The sequence below is a fragment of the Podarcis raffonei genome, chromosome 13 (assembly GCF_027172205.1).
Source record: "Podarcis raffonei isolate rPodRaf1 chromosome 13, rPodRaf1.pri, whole genome shotgun sequence".
Lineage (NCBI taxonomy): Eukaryota > Metazoa > Chordata > Lepidosauria > Squamata > Lacertidae > Podarcis > Podarcis raffonei.
Genome location: NC_070614.1, coordinates 55,394,228 through 55,410,781, shown reverse-complemented (window position 1 = coordinate 55,410,781; position 16,554 = coordinate 55,394,228). Strand labels below are relative to the sequence as shown.

Here is a 16,554-nt window from a genome sequence, read left to right as displayed (position 1 = left end):
CGTGATTTTTGTGGTGCAGGCTGTGCCCCTGGACACGATGTGTGATTTGACAGTGAGTTTGGGTTGGCCCAATGCAAAAAGCGTGAGGATCCATGAGGATCCGTGCTTGAAAACGACGTTTTTGGGCCATGGAGTGGCCAGGAAGCCGTGGATCCGTGATTTTTGTGGTGCAGGCTGTGCCCGTGGCTATGATATGTGATTTGACATTGAGTTTGTGTTTGCCCAATGCAAAAGCATGAGGATCCATGAGGATCCGTGGTCCGGAACCACGTTTTTGGGCCACGGTATGGCCAGGAAGCTGTGGATCCGTGATTTTTGTGATGGATGCTGTGCCCCTGGGAATGATGTGTGATTTGACGGTGAGTTTGGGTTGGCCCAATGCAAAAAGCGTGAGGATCCATGAGGATCCGTGCTTGAAAACCACGTTTTTGGGCCATGGAGTGGCCAGGAAGCCGTGGATCCGTGATTTTTGTGGTGCAGGCTGTGCCCGTGGCTATGATATGTGATTTGACATTGAGTTTGTGTTTGCCCAATGCAAAAGCATGAGCATCCATGAGGATCCGTGCTTCAAAACCACGTTTTTGGGCCACGGTATGGCCAGGAAGCTGTGGATCCGTGATTTTTGTGATGGATGCTGTGCCCCTGGGAATGATGTGTGATTTGACGGTGAGTTTGCGTTGGCCCAATGCAAAAAGCGTGAGGATCCATGAGGATCCGTGCTTGAAAACCACGTTTTTGGGCCACGGAGTGGCCAGGAAGCCGTGGATCCGTGATTTTTGTGGTGCAGGCTGTGCCCCTGGACATGATGTGTGATTTGACAGTGAGTTTGGGTTGGCCCAATGCAAAAAGCGTGAGGATCCATGAGGATCCGTGCTTGAAAACCACGTTTTTGGGCCATGGAGTGGCCAGGAAGCCGTGGATCCGTGATTTTTGTGGTGCAGGCTATGCCCCTGGAAATCATGTGTGATTTGACGGTGAGTTTGGGTTGGCCCAATGCAAAAATCATGAGGATCCATGAGGATCCATGCTTCGAAACCACGTTTTTGGGCCATGCCGTTGCCAGATAACCGTGGATCTCAGTTTTTTGTGGTGGATGCTGTGCCCCTGGACACGATGTGTGATTTGACAGTGAGTTTGGGTTGGCCCAATGCAAAAAGCGTGAGGATCCATGAGGATCCGTGCTTGAAAACCACGTTTTTGGGCCACGGTATGGCCAGGAAGCCATGGACCTGTGATTTCTGTGGTGGATGCTGTGCCCCTGGCCATGATGTGTAATTTGACAGTGAGTTTGGGCTGATCTAGTGCAAAAATCATTACGATTCATGAGGATCCGTGTTTTTTAACCATGTTTTTGCGCCATTGCGGCACCACGAAACAGTGGATGCGTGATTTCTTTGGTTCCTCCTACAGATTAAGATGTGGTCTACAGTAGCATGGTGTTTTCATTTTGTTTCAATATAAAAATCATATGAATTCATGAGGATCCGTGCCTCGGATCCATGTTTTTGTGGTGCTGCAGGGCGGCAAAGTGTGGGATCCACGTTTTTTATAGTCCAGTTTGTAGGCGTGCCTTCTAGGTGTGATTTGACACTGCATTTGTTGGAATTATTTTTTAAAAAGTGGAGGATCCATGAGGATCCGTGTAGATCCGCCTTTTATGGAGACCCAACTTTTTTGTTGATTCAAGTTGTTGAGCTTTTAGGCGAGGTTTTACCCCAATAAATAAACTAGGCGCCGGATTAAACCTTTGGACTTTGAACATACCTGCCCTTGCGGAATCCTCCGCCCCCTGGGAGCCAAACCTAGCACCAGATTCGCTTTCGCTTCCGCGCGGTGACGCTCCCAGCCCCACATCTCGGGGGCGACCTCCGGGGGAAGGGCAAGCGGGGAGGACCCCCAGCCCAGCTGCCGCTCCGAGGTAGGGGCTCCTTCGCGGGTGGGCGGGCAAGCTGCCAGCCAGTCGGGAGTCGCCCCCCAGATATGGGGTTCGGGCGGCGGCCTTTGGCCCGGAGACCTTCGGAGGGTTAGGGGCGGCCGGGGTGGGTCGGGGGGCGGTCCCGGGAAGGGGAGGTCACGCTGGTCGCAAGGGCCTCGATGAGAGCTGGGCAAGGGCGCCCCCGCCGGCGCCAGGAGTCTCCTGGGGACCCAGGAGTCCTGCCCCCTAACCCCCACTCCCGTTGGAAAGAGCCGTCCCCCCCCCCACTTCTGGCTCGCACCCATCGCTTCATGGGCGTGTTGTAAAAACCGGGGGTCGCCTGTGCAGCTCAACCCACGGAGAGTGGCGCTTTCATCCCCGTGTGTGGGTTTCCCCGTGTTTGTGGCTGTGCGTTTAATGCGCTCCTGTGCGCGCCTTCCTACCTAGCGCACTTACGGACGTGCGCTTCTTGTACAGAGCCTGGGTTTCCTTACATCAGGCGCAAGGGCTCCTGCCTCCTGTGGTCACCCCAATCCGAGGAGCCCCCTCTCACCCCAGCCTCCTAGCGGGAGGAAAGGGGGGAGGCCCAGCAGGGCTCCAGGTGTTGCTGGACTGCCGCTCCCTCCCTGGAGAGCGCTGGCCTTGCAGGGAATTCAAAAGTCCAGCCATATCTGGTGTTTGCAGTGCTTTTGTCCCGAGAGGACTGGACAAAGTCAGGGAGGAGGGGGGCTGTCCTTGGCTGCGAGCCACAATACAGACTCTGCTGTGCCTTAGTGAATGGTGATCTGCTCTACTGTCAAACTGCTCTTACTGTCAGAAAGTTCTTCTTGATGTTTACGCTGCGATGTCCTTTCTTGTGACTGAACTCCTTTGTAAGTGAACTCAGGCTTGCTTCATTTCCCATGTGGCAGCCCTTGAGATGTTTGAAGATGGCTCTCATATCTCCTCTCAGTCCCCTCTTTTCCAGGCTAAACATACCCAGGTCCCTCAACTGCTCCTCATCAGGCTTAGTTTCCAGACCCTTGATCATCTTGGCAGCCCTGCTCTGCATACCTTCCACCTTGTCAACATCCTCTTTAAATTGTGCTGCCCTGGACTTCTGATGATGCAGCTTAGAATCACGTTAGTCTTTGTTTGCTGCTGCACCACAGCGTTGACTCATATTGAGCTTGTGGTTTACTAAAACCCCTGGATCCTTTTCACAGTGCGCTCTCTCTCTCTCTCTCTCTCTCTCTCTCTCTCTCTCTCTCTCTCTCTCTTTCTTGTCCACCCCCTGGCAGGTTCCCTTCAAGGCAACCTCCCTGCAGCAGGGACCACCCCACCATGGCTGCCAAGGCCCCATCCCTCTCCGAAGCCCTCACCAGCGGCTTCCTGACCTGCACCATCTGCCTGGAGCGCCTCCGCCGCCCCAAGATCCTTCCCTGCCTGCACAGCTACTGCCAGGAGTGCCTGCGGAAGTTGGCAGGGGGCCGGAAGGAGCTTCAGTGCCCTGAGTGCCGTGAGCGGGTGGCCCTCCCAGAGGGGGGCGTGGGCGCCCTCCGGACCAACTTCTTCATCAACGGCCTGCTGGACCTGGTCCGCCCCACAGGGGAAGCAGAGCCCACCTGCAGCCTCTGTCCGCTCATCGGCCAGGAGACCAGCCGGCCGGCCGTCTCCCGCTGCCTGGACTGCGCCGACGACATGTGCCAGGACTGCGCCAGCGGGCACCGCTGCTCCCGCCTCACCCACCTCCACCGCGTGGTGGCCATGAAGGACTACCTCTCCGGAGAGCACGACGAGGAGATCCGGAAGCGCCAGGCGCTGCAGTGCAAGGAGCACACCGGCGAGGAGCTGCGCTTCTTCTGCACGCCTTGTGCCGTCGTCCTCTGCCGGGAGTGCCGGCTGGGGGCCCACCTCCAGCACCCTTGCCTGCCCCTGGCTGAGGCGGCCCAGGCCCGCCGGCCGGTCATCGTGGAGCTCCTGGCCGGGGTGGAGGAGACGGTGCAGGTCATCCGGACGGGGAGGGCCAGCCTGGAGAGGGAGGCTGCGCGGCTGCAGGTGCGCGAGGCTAGCATCCGGGATGCGGTGGAGGAGGCGTGCTCGCGGGCGGTGCAGCGGCTGCTGGCGCAGCAGGAGGAGGTCCTGGCCCAGCTGGCGGACTACGTGAAGGAGCAGCAGAAGGCCTGCCAGGCCCTCTGCTCCGATCTGGAGTTCCAAGAGCAGGTGGCCTCCAGCACCGTGGCCTTTGCCCAGAAGGTGCTGAGTCTGGGGAGGGAGGTGGAGATTGTCTCCCTGGAGCAGGTCATCTGTGAGCGTCTCAGGCATCTGCAGGGCTTCTCCTGGGAGCCGCTGGCCACCCGCCTGCCCTGCCTGGAGGTCAACGCTGAGATCGAGGGCAGCGGCCCCCGCCTGTTCCACCTGGAGTTCCGAGAGGAGAGCCCCACTGGAGTGCCGGAGAGCCCCCAGGAGGCAGCCACAAAAGGGGCAAAGAAGAAGACCCACTTGCCCTGCCTGGAGGTTGACGCTGAGATCGAGGGCAGCGGCCCCCGCCTGTTCCACCCGGAGTTCCGAGAGGAGAGCCCCACTGGAGTGCCGGAGGGCCCCCAGGAGGTGGCCACAAAAGGGGCAAAGAAAGAGACCCACCTGCCCTGCCTGGAGGTCAACGCTGAGATCCCCACTGGAGTGCCAGAGGGCCACAAGAAGGCGGCCACAAAAGGGGCAAAGAAGAAGAGGAGGAAGCAACAGCAGCAGGTGCCGCCTGTCAAGGAGGGATTCCACATGACCACCCTCATCCTCAGGGGCTGCCAGCAAGCCGTAGCCCCTGTGCCTCCTCCCAAGGTCCCAGGAACCCCCCTTCTGACACCCAAGCCTCTCTTCTCATGTAGCTTCTGCGTCAAGAGCCCCAGCGACCAAAAGTGCCCCCTGGTCACAGGGCTCTGCCCCTTTGGCTCTGGAGAGCTGCTGGTGGCCGACAATCAAAACAAGAATCTGAAGCGCTTCTCCCTGCAGGGGGAGTTCAAGGGCACTGTCCCCGTCCCCAGTGGCGTGGCCCCGGTCAGCTTGGCCACTGTGGGCAGCAAGGTGGCCTTCACGGCCGGCTCCTGCCTCTACCTCCTGAATGCTGAGGGTGAGCTGGTGTGGCAGAAGGCCCTGGGGCAGGGGCAGGCCAGCCACGCCGTGGCAGCACTGGGGGAAAACCATCTGGCAGTGTGTGTGGCTGGGCAGTTGGAGGTGTACGACCTGGAGGGGCGGCTGCTGGAGAAGATTGTGCCCGAGGGCAGTGGGGAGAGGTGCCTCGTCTTCCTGGCCAACCACAAGGACGGCTTTGTGGGCTCAGACTGGTACCACCGCAGCGTGGTCCTGTTCACCAGGACGGGGCAGCTGGTGGCCGAGTGCTCTGAGGAGCAGCTGGGCGAGTGCCAGCCAGGGGGCATCTGTGCTGACGTCATGGGCATCATTTACGTGGTCCTGCGGGAGCTGAACAAGGTGGTGGCCTTCTCCCCCAGCGGGGAGGATTTGGGGGCGTTCCTCACTGCCGAGAATAGCATCGACCAGCCGCGGGTGGTCACAGTGGCTAGGGAGGGGCGCTTTGCCGTGGCTCTGAGCAACGGCACCGTCCACATCTTCCGGATCAGGTATCAGGGCAAGTGAGACAGAGAAAGGGCAGGGTGTGTGTGTGTGTGTGGGTGTGTGTGTGTGTGTGTGTGTGTGTTAAAAGCTGTATGTCCCACATTTAATGACCCAAGGCAGACTGGAGTGCCCAAGGTGAGCAATGGTGTGTGTAGGAGAGTAAAAGCATGCTTTTACTTTGTAACTCTGTTGTGATCACCATTCCTTGGTGATAATAAAACAAAATTTAGTAGGGAAATTAGGTGGTCGTGATGGGCTGTAAACCTTGCAGTACCCAGCCAGTGGGGAGACAAGGGAGGGACCCTGCGCTTCAGGTATAGGGAATATAAGCTTATGCTATGTCAATTTTGGGTGTGCCTGCTTTGGACACCCGCTTTTGCAAGGACGTCTTGTATTCAATAAACTCTCTGCTTTTTCACCAATTTTATTCAGATTAAGGGATTAAGGGTCTTGGGAGACACTTTTCAAAAACTTCTGACAGAGGAGGACCCCTCTGACAAGATGGTGGGCATCATAACCTTTCCAAAGTGCCTTTTCTGTTCTCAGGAGGAAACTCGGGGCTTGGCCAGGTGTTCTGCAAAAGGGTGGCAGAATCCATTACGCAGGAGGGCTCCTGGATTTGGCTGGCTGGTGTGGCCAGCTTCCAGCTGCTAAATGGGGCATAACACAACACAACAGTGTGTGTAATTGGAGCGTGAATCTGAGAGTGTGGGGCACAATATTAAGCCTGAACGTTATATTCATTTGCACCCCAAGGAGACCATCACTGAGTGGGGATCCCGTCTGTGCCTTCCGGAACAATCTGACAGAAGAACATGCTTTGTAACTCTGCTGTGATCACCATCCTTCTCTCTTTTTCTATAAATATCATTCAATAATAAAACAAACGTCTATATTTGCATCTTTGCAAGAGAGAACAATTGTATATGAGCTGAAATAAAGAGTCTGGATAAAAACTGCCTGCAGTTCTGATATTTTCGTCCTGAGATGCTTTCAGATGGGAACTTAATATGTAAAATTGCCACAGAAACATCCTGTATGAGAAGCATAAACTCCACAGCAAACAGCTGCCTGGGAAACACCTCCCCCCCCATTTCTGAAGATGCAGAAACTCCACTGGGAGCAGCCAGAGAGTCTGGGAGCAGGAGCTCACCTGTTCAGAAATGGGGCAGAATCTCACCATGCAGCATATTGGAAACAACAATGAGCAGATATTTGTTTCATTCATTAATTTGGCACCCCAAAGCAATTTACAATATATTATAACAACTAAAAGAATTGCAAATATGGAAACTCTTCTTATATATATTAGAACAGCTTCAAACAACAATGCCTAAAATCAGTCGGATTCCAATGCTGATACTGGCTGGAAATCTTGCAGGAATTTATGTATAGGTTGGGGTGGGGGTTGCCCCTCCAGCAGATATCCTGGGGTCTGCCTCTTTTCTTTTTGGCCTTAGGCCCACCCCCGGCCGGCCGGCCATTGTCCTCCCTGGCTGAGGGCGGGTCAAAGGCCAGCTCAAGCAGGTGGGTGGCACCCGCCCAAGTGAGCCGCAAACCCCGCCCACCTGTGGGGAAGGGAGGGCGGATATTGCGGGCACGCGCTCTAAACCCTGTCTGTGGTGCCTACCCCTTTCCCCAAATGATAAGACAAGAGACCAGAGTATGGGTTCAAATTGGCCACAACTTTATTGAACTTCAGAAGTGGGAAACTTGGCGCAGGATATGCAGGCTGAGGATATGCAGGCAGTTGAGGCCCAGTGAGAGGGGACTGCAAAGCGCAAACTTACACAACATGCCCTTCCACTGACCTCGTCCGGGGAGTTTGACCTACATGCTGCCGCTCTAGGGCCAGGGACTCCCGGTTTTGCCCTTCAATGGGCCCTGCAAGCATGACTGCATCCCCCCCCCCAACTTGATGTTAGACTAAAGGCTACCTTGCCAAGGCCTAAAACCGCCACTCGAGGCCCTAAGGGGCCTCGCCACCAAGTCCCACAACCAAGGACCAATCAAACCCCGCAATCTATCCAGTCCCCAAGGGCTTGTCGCAAGTCGTGGAGCCCCACTGCCCAGTGGGGTCAGGTGCACCCCGTCCCCCCGGAATAGGTCAACTCTGTCTGCTGTGATGTTGGGATGTGGGATAGAGAACCCACCAATTTGCCGCATGGTGTTGCGCATGGCCCTGCTAATTTTACTCACTGCATAATTAATGCGAGAGGGATTGGAAGCCCCCTCCAGAGAAGACGGGGTAGGAGATTGGACCAGCCGATGGTCATTGACGGGTACAAGGCATGTAGGCTTTTCAGATCTGCCCTTGCAGCAAGGGTAAGGGCAATGCCTTTTTGCTCCACTAGATCGTTCTCCCCCGCATGCATAATCAAGACCCTTGGAGGGCCATGGGCCGCTGTGGCACTACGCAGCATGGGCATCAAGCTCCGCCAACGCATGCCCCGCTGGGCCATCCAATAAATGCGTATAAAGGTTATGGCCACGATTTTGAGACCGTGCATAATCTGCCACCCAATGGAGAATGCTGTGGCCTATAACCCAGATCTTCATGGTGGGCAAACCTGTAAGACAATTAAATTGCAAGTGATAAGGAGAAGGAGCCGGGACAAATGTAGCTTTTGTAGGCTGCCGAACACCAGCGCCCCAGTGTCTTGATGTGTGTGGGGTCCCAACCCTGTATCGCCGCTGTATCGTTCCCTGATACGGAAGGAGTGCCCAGAATATTCCTGGGGACTAACACCGCAAGCAGATAAGGCTTTGAGTAAAACTGCTGTGAATTGTGAATTGTGATCGCGTAATCGGGTGCGTGTTTGAGTGAATGAAGAAAGGGTGCTTGGACTGTGGCCGGACCCTGAAGAAGCGGCGTGTGTCGCGATATGGGCAGGGGCCCACCTGTTCCGTCGGAGGCAGCACAAGCGTGACTCCTTTCCGCAATTGGTCAGTTTTTGAGGACCGAATCTTAACATTCAACGTATGCCCAGAGAACTTGATGTCGTTGTCTGCCAACCCTGATTGCAGGGGCCCAGCCAAACACTCACCAATGCGCATGGCACCAAAAAAGGCTAGGGAGAATGCTGCCCGAAAGATTTCAAAATTTGACCATCAGATCTCTGGTAGTTTTTTCCAAATTAGATAAAGTATGTCTATGGTGATAGGCTTCCTGCCATCCTGACGAGGGGGAATGACACGCTGCCACCCAGCCAGTAACATTTTGACATGGAAGCTGTCACAGGGGTCTCGCCAATGACGGAATTTACAAAAGAAAGAAATAGCTGCCCTGTAAAGCATTAAAGTTTTTATGGCAAGGCCCTTGCGCTTTAGGAGCACCAAGAACTGAAGCACCTCCTCCTCAGATGCGTGCCATGTTACAGAGCCACGAAAGCGCCCAAAGGCATCCCAGGCCCTGGAATAAGAACGTCTGTTGGAGGGTGCTATTGCTGCCAATACTCCCTGGTTTACTTCTCGCTTCCAATCTCCCACAGATCGTCTGGGAAGGCGTCTGGGGACTGGGATGCTCCTGGTGCCAGTTCGCGGAAACGCTCCATCTGGAAACGAGACAGGGCATCAGCAATGTTATTGTTAAGGCCAGGTATGAAGCGGGCAGTGAAAGAAATATTGTGCCGCAGGCACTCCAGCACAAACAGGCACAGGACCTTATGACCCTCTGGGACTTTGCTGACCGCCTAGATATAACTCTTATCACCGCTTGATTGTCAGACCAGAAACAGACCCTGGAATTCGAGAAGAGGGTTCCCCAGATGCGAATGGCAACTAGAATAGGAAAGAACTCCAGAAAGGTTAAATCCTGAGTAATGCCTGCTGTGTGCCAAGAAGATGGCCACAGCTGGGCGCACCAATGTCCCCTGAAGAAGACGCCAAAGCGGCCAGAAGCATCAGAATTAACCTGGAACTCCGCCCCGGGGTTAAGGCACTTCTGCCAAAATGAAACCCCATTATAATCCTGCAGGAATGCAAGCCAAACCCTCAGATCGTCCTTTATCTGCTTTGTCACCCTGATGTGATGGTGGGGGGCTACCCCCCCAGCCGTGAGCCGTGCCAGAGGGGCACAAAAGGCATGGCCTGGCGCCACTACTCTACACGCAAAATTGAGATGACCCAATAGGGATTGCACCTGGCGAAGGGTGGTCTTCTTAACCCCAAGCATTGCCTCCAGAAACACTTTCAAGGATTCCAGCTTGGTCTGTGGGAGGCGCGATGACTGCCGAATTGTGTCCAATTCAATACCCAAGTAGGAAAGGATAGTCGAAGGGCCCTCGGTCTTGTCAGCAGCCAGAGGTATGCCAAAGTCAGCTGCAAGGCGCATGAATGTAGCTAGGGATAGAGCGCAGTCAGGGGAGTCTGGGGTCGCCACAATAAGAAAGTCATCTAAGTAATGGGTGATGAAAGGGGAACCAGATGTGGTTTTGAAGGCCCATTCAATGAATGTGCTGAAGGTTTCAAAGGCCACGCAGGCCACAGGGCAACCCATGGGCATAGCCTTGTCAAAATAACAGCTATCCCTGAATTTGAATCGTAGAAGCCAAAAAGCTTCAGGATGAAGCGGGAGCAGCCAGAAGGCTAACTCAATGTCACATTTTGCCATTTATCCTAGAAGGAAGAACAGCAAAAGAGCCTTGAGCCAAAAGGTCAGCCTCTTTACTCTTGGCCTTAGGCCCACCCCCGGGCGGACGTCCATTGTCCTCACTGGCCAAGGGTGGGTCTAAGGCCAGCTTAAGCAGGTGGGTTGCACCCACCCAGGTGAGCCTTGCTCGGTGCCACAAACCCCGCCCACCTGTGGGGAAGGGAGGACAGATATTATCTCTTTGACATCTGCTGCAAGGGCGTTCCACAGGGCAGGCGCCACTACTGAGAAGGCCCTCTGCCTGGTTCCCTGTAGCTTTGCTTCTCGCAATGAGGGAACCGCCAGAAGGCCCTCGGCGCTGGACCTCAGAGTCCTGGCAGAACGATGGGGGTGGAGACGTTCCATCAGGTATACTGGGCCAAGGCCATTTAGGGCTTTAAAGGTCAACACCAACACTTTGAATTGTGCTCGGAAACGTACTAATACATCACTCATACATCATGGTTACATCATGAAAGGGGAGGTCTGGTGGCAGGAATCTGAACATTCTGGACCCTGCCCTATGGTTCTCCTTGCCCTCCACCAAACACCCATCAAGTTTAACAAAAGGGATATTTACATTTCCCTGTTTCCCAGCCAAGTGAATCCCACCCTTTTGTCTTTATCTGGGTTTGTTCTTTCTGGCATGGCTACCTGTCTGGCACTCAGGTATCAGGAGGCCAGGGATTATCACTCAGGCAGAGGGGCTGCTGAGCAGCTCACAGGTCAAGATGAATTTCTGGAATTTTCCCAGTGAGCCAGTACATAGACACATTGATCAGTGAATTCTTACATTTGGTATAGTGCAGCAAAGGCCCTTTGAATAGATAGGAAGAAACTGTGACCAAGTGTTTTGTGGGGACAAGTCACAAAAGTCACAAAGTGAGTGTGCTGATTTTGGTAGTGGGCTGCATTTGCATGGTATCTGCTGGAGGAGCAACCCCCCCCCCCATCTATACATATATTCCTGCAACAATTCCAGCCGGTATCAGCATTGGAATCAGACTGATTTTAGGCATTGTTGTTTGGAACTGTTCTCATATATATAAGAAGAGTTTCCATATTTGCAATTCTTTTAGTTGTTATAATATATTGTAAATCGCTTTGGGGTGCCAAATTAATGAATGAAACAAATAACTGCTCATTGTTGTTTCCAATATGCTGCATGGTGAGATTCTGCCCCATTTCTGAACAGGTGAGCTCCTGCTCCCAGACTCTCTGGCTGCTCCCAGTGGAGTTTCTGCATCTTCAAAAATGGGGGGGGAGGTGTTTCCCAGGCAGCTGTTTGCTGTGGAGTTTATGCTTCTCATACAGGATGTTTCTGTGGCAATTTTACATATTAAGTTCCCATCTGAAAGCATCCCAGGACGAAAATCTCAGAACTGCAGGCAGTTTTTATCCAGACTCTTTATTTCAGCTCATATACAATTGTCCTCTCTTGCAAAGATGCAAATGTAGACGTTTGTTTTATTATTGAATGATATTTATAGAAAAAGAGAGAAGGATGGTGATCACAGCAGAGTTACAAAGCATGTTCTTCTGTCAGATTGTTCCGGAAGGCACAGATGGGATCCCCACTCAGTGATGATCTCCTTGGGATTCCCAAACTGAGCAAATGATTTCTCTGCAAGGTCGAAGTGGGAAACTTCCCCATTGTTTCTTTCCTCACAAATACTGTCTTAAGGGCACACTTAAGATATGAATAGGGTGTGAGCCTGTGACCTGGCTCAGGAACTAAGTATTTATCATTACAAAAGACTGGCCAGGTTCCCCAGGGTATCCAATCAAGTGACCATTAAACAGGTAACCTGGCAGACAGGAGGTAAACCAACCACTCAGATTTCTACTGTAGACCACCTTTTCTGTGATGTAGGTATGATGTGTCTGGGGTGGTGGTCTTGAGCTACACCCTTCTGTGATGTATGTATGGTGTTTCTGGGGGTGGTCTTGATCTACAGGGTGGCAATTTCAAAAGTCTATATAAGGCCTTGCACGCCATTGTTCTGGGTTCCTCCTCCTTCTCCTGCGTGTGGTGAGTGAGGACCCTGTTGCAACAGATCAATAAAGATCAGGCTTACGAGCTGCTTCGCTTCTCAGTATTCTCTGCTTGGCCTCTGTTATTTTCTCCTACCAATAGGGAACCTATGTAAGGACTCTGTATGGGCTCTTGGATACCCTATAAGGAAAAAGGGCAGATTTTTTTGTATACAAACAAACCGTCCCATTTACGAGCATCCTGACCGCAAGCTGGTCTAAATATAAGAGTAAGCAGGTCTCTGCTGCTGCCTGCCGTTATCTAGCTGTTGCAGCCTTTTGGATTTTTGGTGGGAAAAGCAGCATTATCCTCTGGACTTTTTCATGCCCCTGATTTACCCGGGAGAACAAAAGGAACGTAAACTTTGGCAGTTAGGCGATCTATGGCAGGTTCTATCATTTCTACATTGCCCTCTGTTGGCCGCCCTTGGGAACAACAACCCGAGGTAAGTAAAGCACAACTCTGGGAGCCGACCCAATCCAGACAGGAGGGCAAGTGGGAGGAACTGTTGCTTTTACTCTCCTACACACACCATTGCTCACCTTGGGCACTCGAGTCTGCCTTGGGTCATTAACTCTGGGACATACAGCTTTTAACCCCCCTCCCTTGCCCTTTCTCTGTCTCACTTGCCCTGATACCTGATCCGGAAGATGTGGACGGTGCCGTTGCTCAGAGCCACGGCAAAGCGCCGCTTCCCAACCACTGTGACCACCCGCGGCCGGTTGATGCTGTTCTTGGCAGCAAGGAACGCCCCCAACTTCTCCCCTCTGGGGGAGAAGGCCACCACCTTGTTCAGCTCCCGCAGGACCACATAAATGATGCCCATGACGTCAGCACAGACGCCCCCTGGCTGGCACTCGCCCAGCTGCTCCTCAGAGCACTCGGCCACCAGCTGCCCCGTCCTGGTGAACAGGACCACGCTGCGGTGGTACCAGTCCGAGCCCACAAAGCCGTCCTTGTGGTTGGCCAGGAAGACGAGGCACCTCTCTGCACTGCCCTCGGGCACAATCTTCTCCAGCAGCCGCCCCTCCAGGTCGTACACCTCCAACTGCCCAGCCACACACACCGCCACACGGTCTCCCCCCAGTGCTGCCACGGCGTGGCTGGCTTGCCCCTGCCCCAGGGCCTTCTGCCACACCAGCTCACCCTCAGCATTCAGGAGGTAGAGGCAGGAGCCAGCCGTGAAGGCCACCTTGCTGCCCACAGTGGCCACGCTGACCGGGGCCACGCCACTGGGGACGGGGACAGTGCCCTTGAACTCCCCCTGCAGGGAGAAGCGCTTCAGATTCTTGTTTTGATTGTCGGCCACCAGCAGCTCTCCAGAGCCAAAGGGGCAGAGCCCTGTGACCAGGGGGCACTTTTGGTCGCTGGGGCTCTTGACGCAGAAGCTACATGAGAAGAGAGGCTTGGGTGTCAGAAGGGGGGTTCCTGGGACCTTGGGAGGAGGCACAGGGGCTACGGCTTGCTGGCAGCCCCTGAGGATGAGGGTGGTCATGTGGAATCCCTCCTTGACAGGCGGCACCTGCTGCTGTTGCTTCCTCCTCTTCTTCTTTGCCCCTTTTGTGGCCGCCTTCTTGTGGCCCTCCGGCACTCCAGTGGGGATCTCAGCGTTGACCTCCAGGCAGGGCAGGTGGGTCTCTTTCTTTGCCCCTTTTGTGGCCTCCTCCTGGGGGCCCTCTGGCAGGTGGGTCTCTTTCTTTGCCCCTTTTGTGGCCTCCTCCTGGGGGCCCTCTGGCAGATGGGTCTTCTTCTTTGCCCCTTTTGTAGCCGCCTCCTGGGGGCTCTCTGGCACTCCAGTGGGGCTCTCCTCTCGGAACTCCAGGTGGAACAGGCGGGGGCCGCTGCCCTCGATCTCAGCGTCAACCTCCAGGCAGGGCAGGCGGGTGGCCAGCGGCTCCCAGGAGAAGCCCTGCAGATGCCTGAGACGCTCACAGATGACCTGCTCCAGGGAGACAATCTCCACCTCCCTCCCCAGACTCAGCACCTTCTGGGCAAAGGCCACGGTGCTGGAGGCCACCTGCTCTTGGAACTCCAGATCGGAGCAGAGGGCCTGGCAGGCCTTCTGCCGCTCCTTCACGTAGTCCGCCAGCTGGGCCAGGACCTCCTCCTGCTGCGCCAGCAGCCGCTGCACCGCCCGCGAGCACGCCTGCTCCACCGCATCCCGGATGCTAGCCTCGCGCACCTGCAGCCGCGCAGCCTCCCTCTCCAGGCTGGCCCTCCCCGTCCGGATGACCTGCACCGTCTCCTCCACCCCGGCCAGGAGCTCCACGATGACCGGCCGGCGGGCCTGGGCCGCCTCAGCCAGGGGCAGGCAAGGGTGCTGGAGGTGGGCCCCCAGCCGGCACTCCCGGCAGAGGACGACGGCACAAGGCGTGCAGAAGAAGCGCAGCTCCTCGCCGGTGTGCTCCTTGCACTGCAGCGCCTGGCGCTTCCGGATCTCCTCGTCGTGCTCTCCGGAGAGGTAGTCCTTCATGGCCACCACGCGGTGGAGGTGGGTGAGGCGGGAGCAGCGGTGCCCGCTGGCGCAGTCCTGGCACATGTCGTCGGCGCAGTCCAGGCAGTGGGAGACGGCCGGCTGGCTGGTCTCCTGGCCAATGAGCGGACAGAGGCTGCAGGTTGGCTCTGCCTCCCCTGTGGGGCGGACCAGGTCCAGCAGGCCGTTGATGAAGAAGTTGGTCCGGAGGGCGCCCACACCCCCCTCTGGGAGGGCCACCCGCTCACGGCACTCAGGGCACTGAAGCTCCTTCCGGCCCCCTGCCAACTTCCGCAGGCACTCCTGGCAGTAGCTGTGCAGGCAGGGAAGGATCTTGGGGCGGCGGAGGCGCTCCAGGCAGATGGTGCAGGTCAGGAAGCCGCTGGTGAGGGCTTCGGAGAGGGACGGGGCCTTGGCAGCCATGGTGGGGTGGCCCCTGCTGCAGGGAGGTTGCCTTGAAGGGAACCTGCCAGGGGGTGGACAAGAGGGAGAGAGAGAGAGAGCGCACTGTGAAAAGGATCCAGAGGAGCAGCAGAGTCTGTATTGTGGCTCGGAGCCAAGGACACCCTCCCTCCTCCCTGACTTTGTCCAGTCCTCTTGGGACAAAAGCACTGCAAACACCAGGTATGGCTGGACTTTTGAATTCCCTGCAAGGCCAGCGCTCTCCAGGGAGGGAGCGGCAGTCCAGCAACACCTGGAGCCCTGCTGGGGCACCCCCCTTTCCTCCCGCTAGGAGGCTGGGGTGAGAGGGGGCTCCTCGGATTGGGGTGACCACAGGAGGCAGGAGCCCTTGCGCCTGATGTAAGGAAACCGAGACTCTGTACAAGAAGCGCACGTCCGTAAGTGCGCTAGGTAGGAAGGCGCGCACAGGAGCGCATTAAACGCACAGCCACAAACACGGGGAAACCCACACACGGGGTTGAAAGCGCCACTCTCCGTGGGTTGAGCTGCACAGGTGACCCCCAGTTTTTACAACACGTCCAACGGGAGTGGGGGTTAGGGGGCAGGACTCCTGGGTTTCCAGGAGACTCCTGGCGCCGGCAGGGGCACCCTTGCCCAGCTCTCATCGAGGCCCTTGCGACCAGCGTGACCTCCCCTTCCCCGGGATCCAGGGAGAGAAGGACTGCCCCCCGACCCACCCCGGCAGCCCCTAACCCTCCGAAGGTCTCCAGGCCAAAGGTCGCTGCCTGAACCCCATATCTGGGGGGCGGCTCCCGACTGGCTGGCAGCTTGCCCGCCCACCCGCGAAGGAGCCCCTACCTCGGAGCGGCAGCTGGGCTGGGGGTCCTCCCCGCTTGCCCTTCCCCCGGAGGTCGCCCCCGAGATGTGGGGCTGGGAGCATCACCGCGCGGAAGTGAAAGCGAATCTGACGCTCACAGGGGGTGGACGATTCCGCTAGGGCAGTTATGTTCAAAGTCCAAAGGTTTAATCCGGCGCCTAGTTTATTTACTGGGGTAACCCCCTCCAAAAAAGATCAACAACTTGAATCAACAAAAAAGTTCAACAACATTGGGGTAAAATCATATAGAAAGCTTTGGTCGGCCCTCACGCATGTTCACTTCATCAAATCTGTCTCTCTTTGAAAAAACGTTTGGGCACCCCTTGCGCAAGGCGCCACGGGACTGGGAGGTTGTGACAAGGGGGTCGCGGGGGGGCTCGGGGATGGTTCTGCTGGGGAGCCAAAGGGCCGGAGAGGGGGCGTCCAGCCCGGCCGCTCCCCTCGGCTCTCCTCCCTCCCTTTGAGCCTCGCAGCCCGTCTCCTCTTGGGGCATCCAGGCTGGACCACCCCCCGAGGAGTTAGCGTAAGCGGGTCTGGGCAACGTGCACAGTCCTGGGGCCGCCCCACTTCCCACCCCCACCCCCGTCGGAGAGCTCCCTGTTTCCTTCATGGA

General features: G+C 56.0%; 2 protein-coding genes across 5 annotated transcripts; one reads left to right on the top strand and one right to left on the bottom strand.

The window, feature by feature from the left end:
• Nucleotides 1-1,836: 1,836 nt before the first annotated feature.
• LOC128400205 (E3 ubiquitin-protein ligase TRIM56-like) lies at nt 1,837-6,468 on the top strand. 2 transcript variants are annotated; one of them, XM_053362297.1, is made up of 2 exons: nt 1,837-1,918; nt 3,208-6,468. In XM_053362297.1, the coding sequence occupies exon 2, from the start codon at nt 3,239-3,241 to the stop codon at nt 5,543-5,545; it is 2,307 nt and encodes a 768-aa protein (XP_053218272.1). In that variant the 5' UTR covers nt 1,837-1,918; nt 3,208-3,238; the 3' UTR covers nt 5,546-6,468. The 2 variants fall into 2 exon arrangements, with proteins under 2 accessions (XP_053218272.1, XP_053218271.1); XM_053362296.1 differs by having other exon boundaries at nt 3,196-6,468.
• Nucleotides 6,469-12,072: 5,604 nt separating this feature from the next.
• On the bottom strand, nt 12,073-15,996 carry LOC128400422 (E3 ubiquitin-protein ligase TRIM56-like). Of its 3 annotated transcripts, none has more exons than XM_053362606.1 (2): nt 15,923-15,996; nt 12,073-15,128 (listed from the first exon to the last, which is right to left on the bottom strand). In XM_053362606.1, the coding sequence occupies exon 2, from the start codon at nt 15,083-15,085 to the stop codon at nt 12,812-12,814; it is 2,274 nt and encodes a 757-aa protein (XP_053218581.1). In that variant the 5' UTR covers nt 15,086-15,128; nt 15,923-15,996; the 3' UTR covers nt 12,073-12,811. The 3 variants fall into 3 exon arrangements, with proteins under 3 accessions (XP_053218581.1, XP_053218583.1, XP_053218582.1); XM_053362608.1 differs by having other exon boundaries at nt 12,073-15,101; nt 15,923-15,988; XM_053362607.1 differs by having other exon boundaries at nt 12,073-15,116; nt 15,923-15,987.
• Between the last annotated feature and the right edge of the window lie 558 nt (nt 15,997-16,554).

What these genes read in the sequence shown, in the direction of transcription:
- LOC128400422 (XM_053362606.1), bottom strand. Translation starts at nt 15,085, where the DNA reads ATGGCTGCCAAGGCCCCGTCCCTCTCCGAAGCCCTCACCAGCGGCTTC.
- LOC128400205 (XM_053362297.1), top strand. Translation starts at nt 3,239, where the DNA reads ATGGCTGCCAAGGCCCCATCCCTCTCCGAAGCCCTCACCAGCGGCTTC.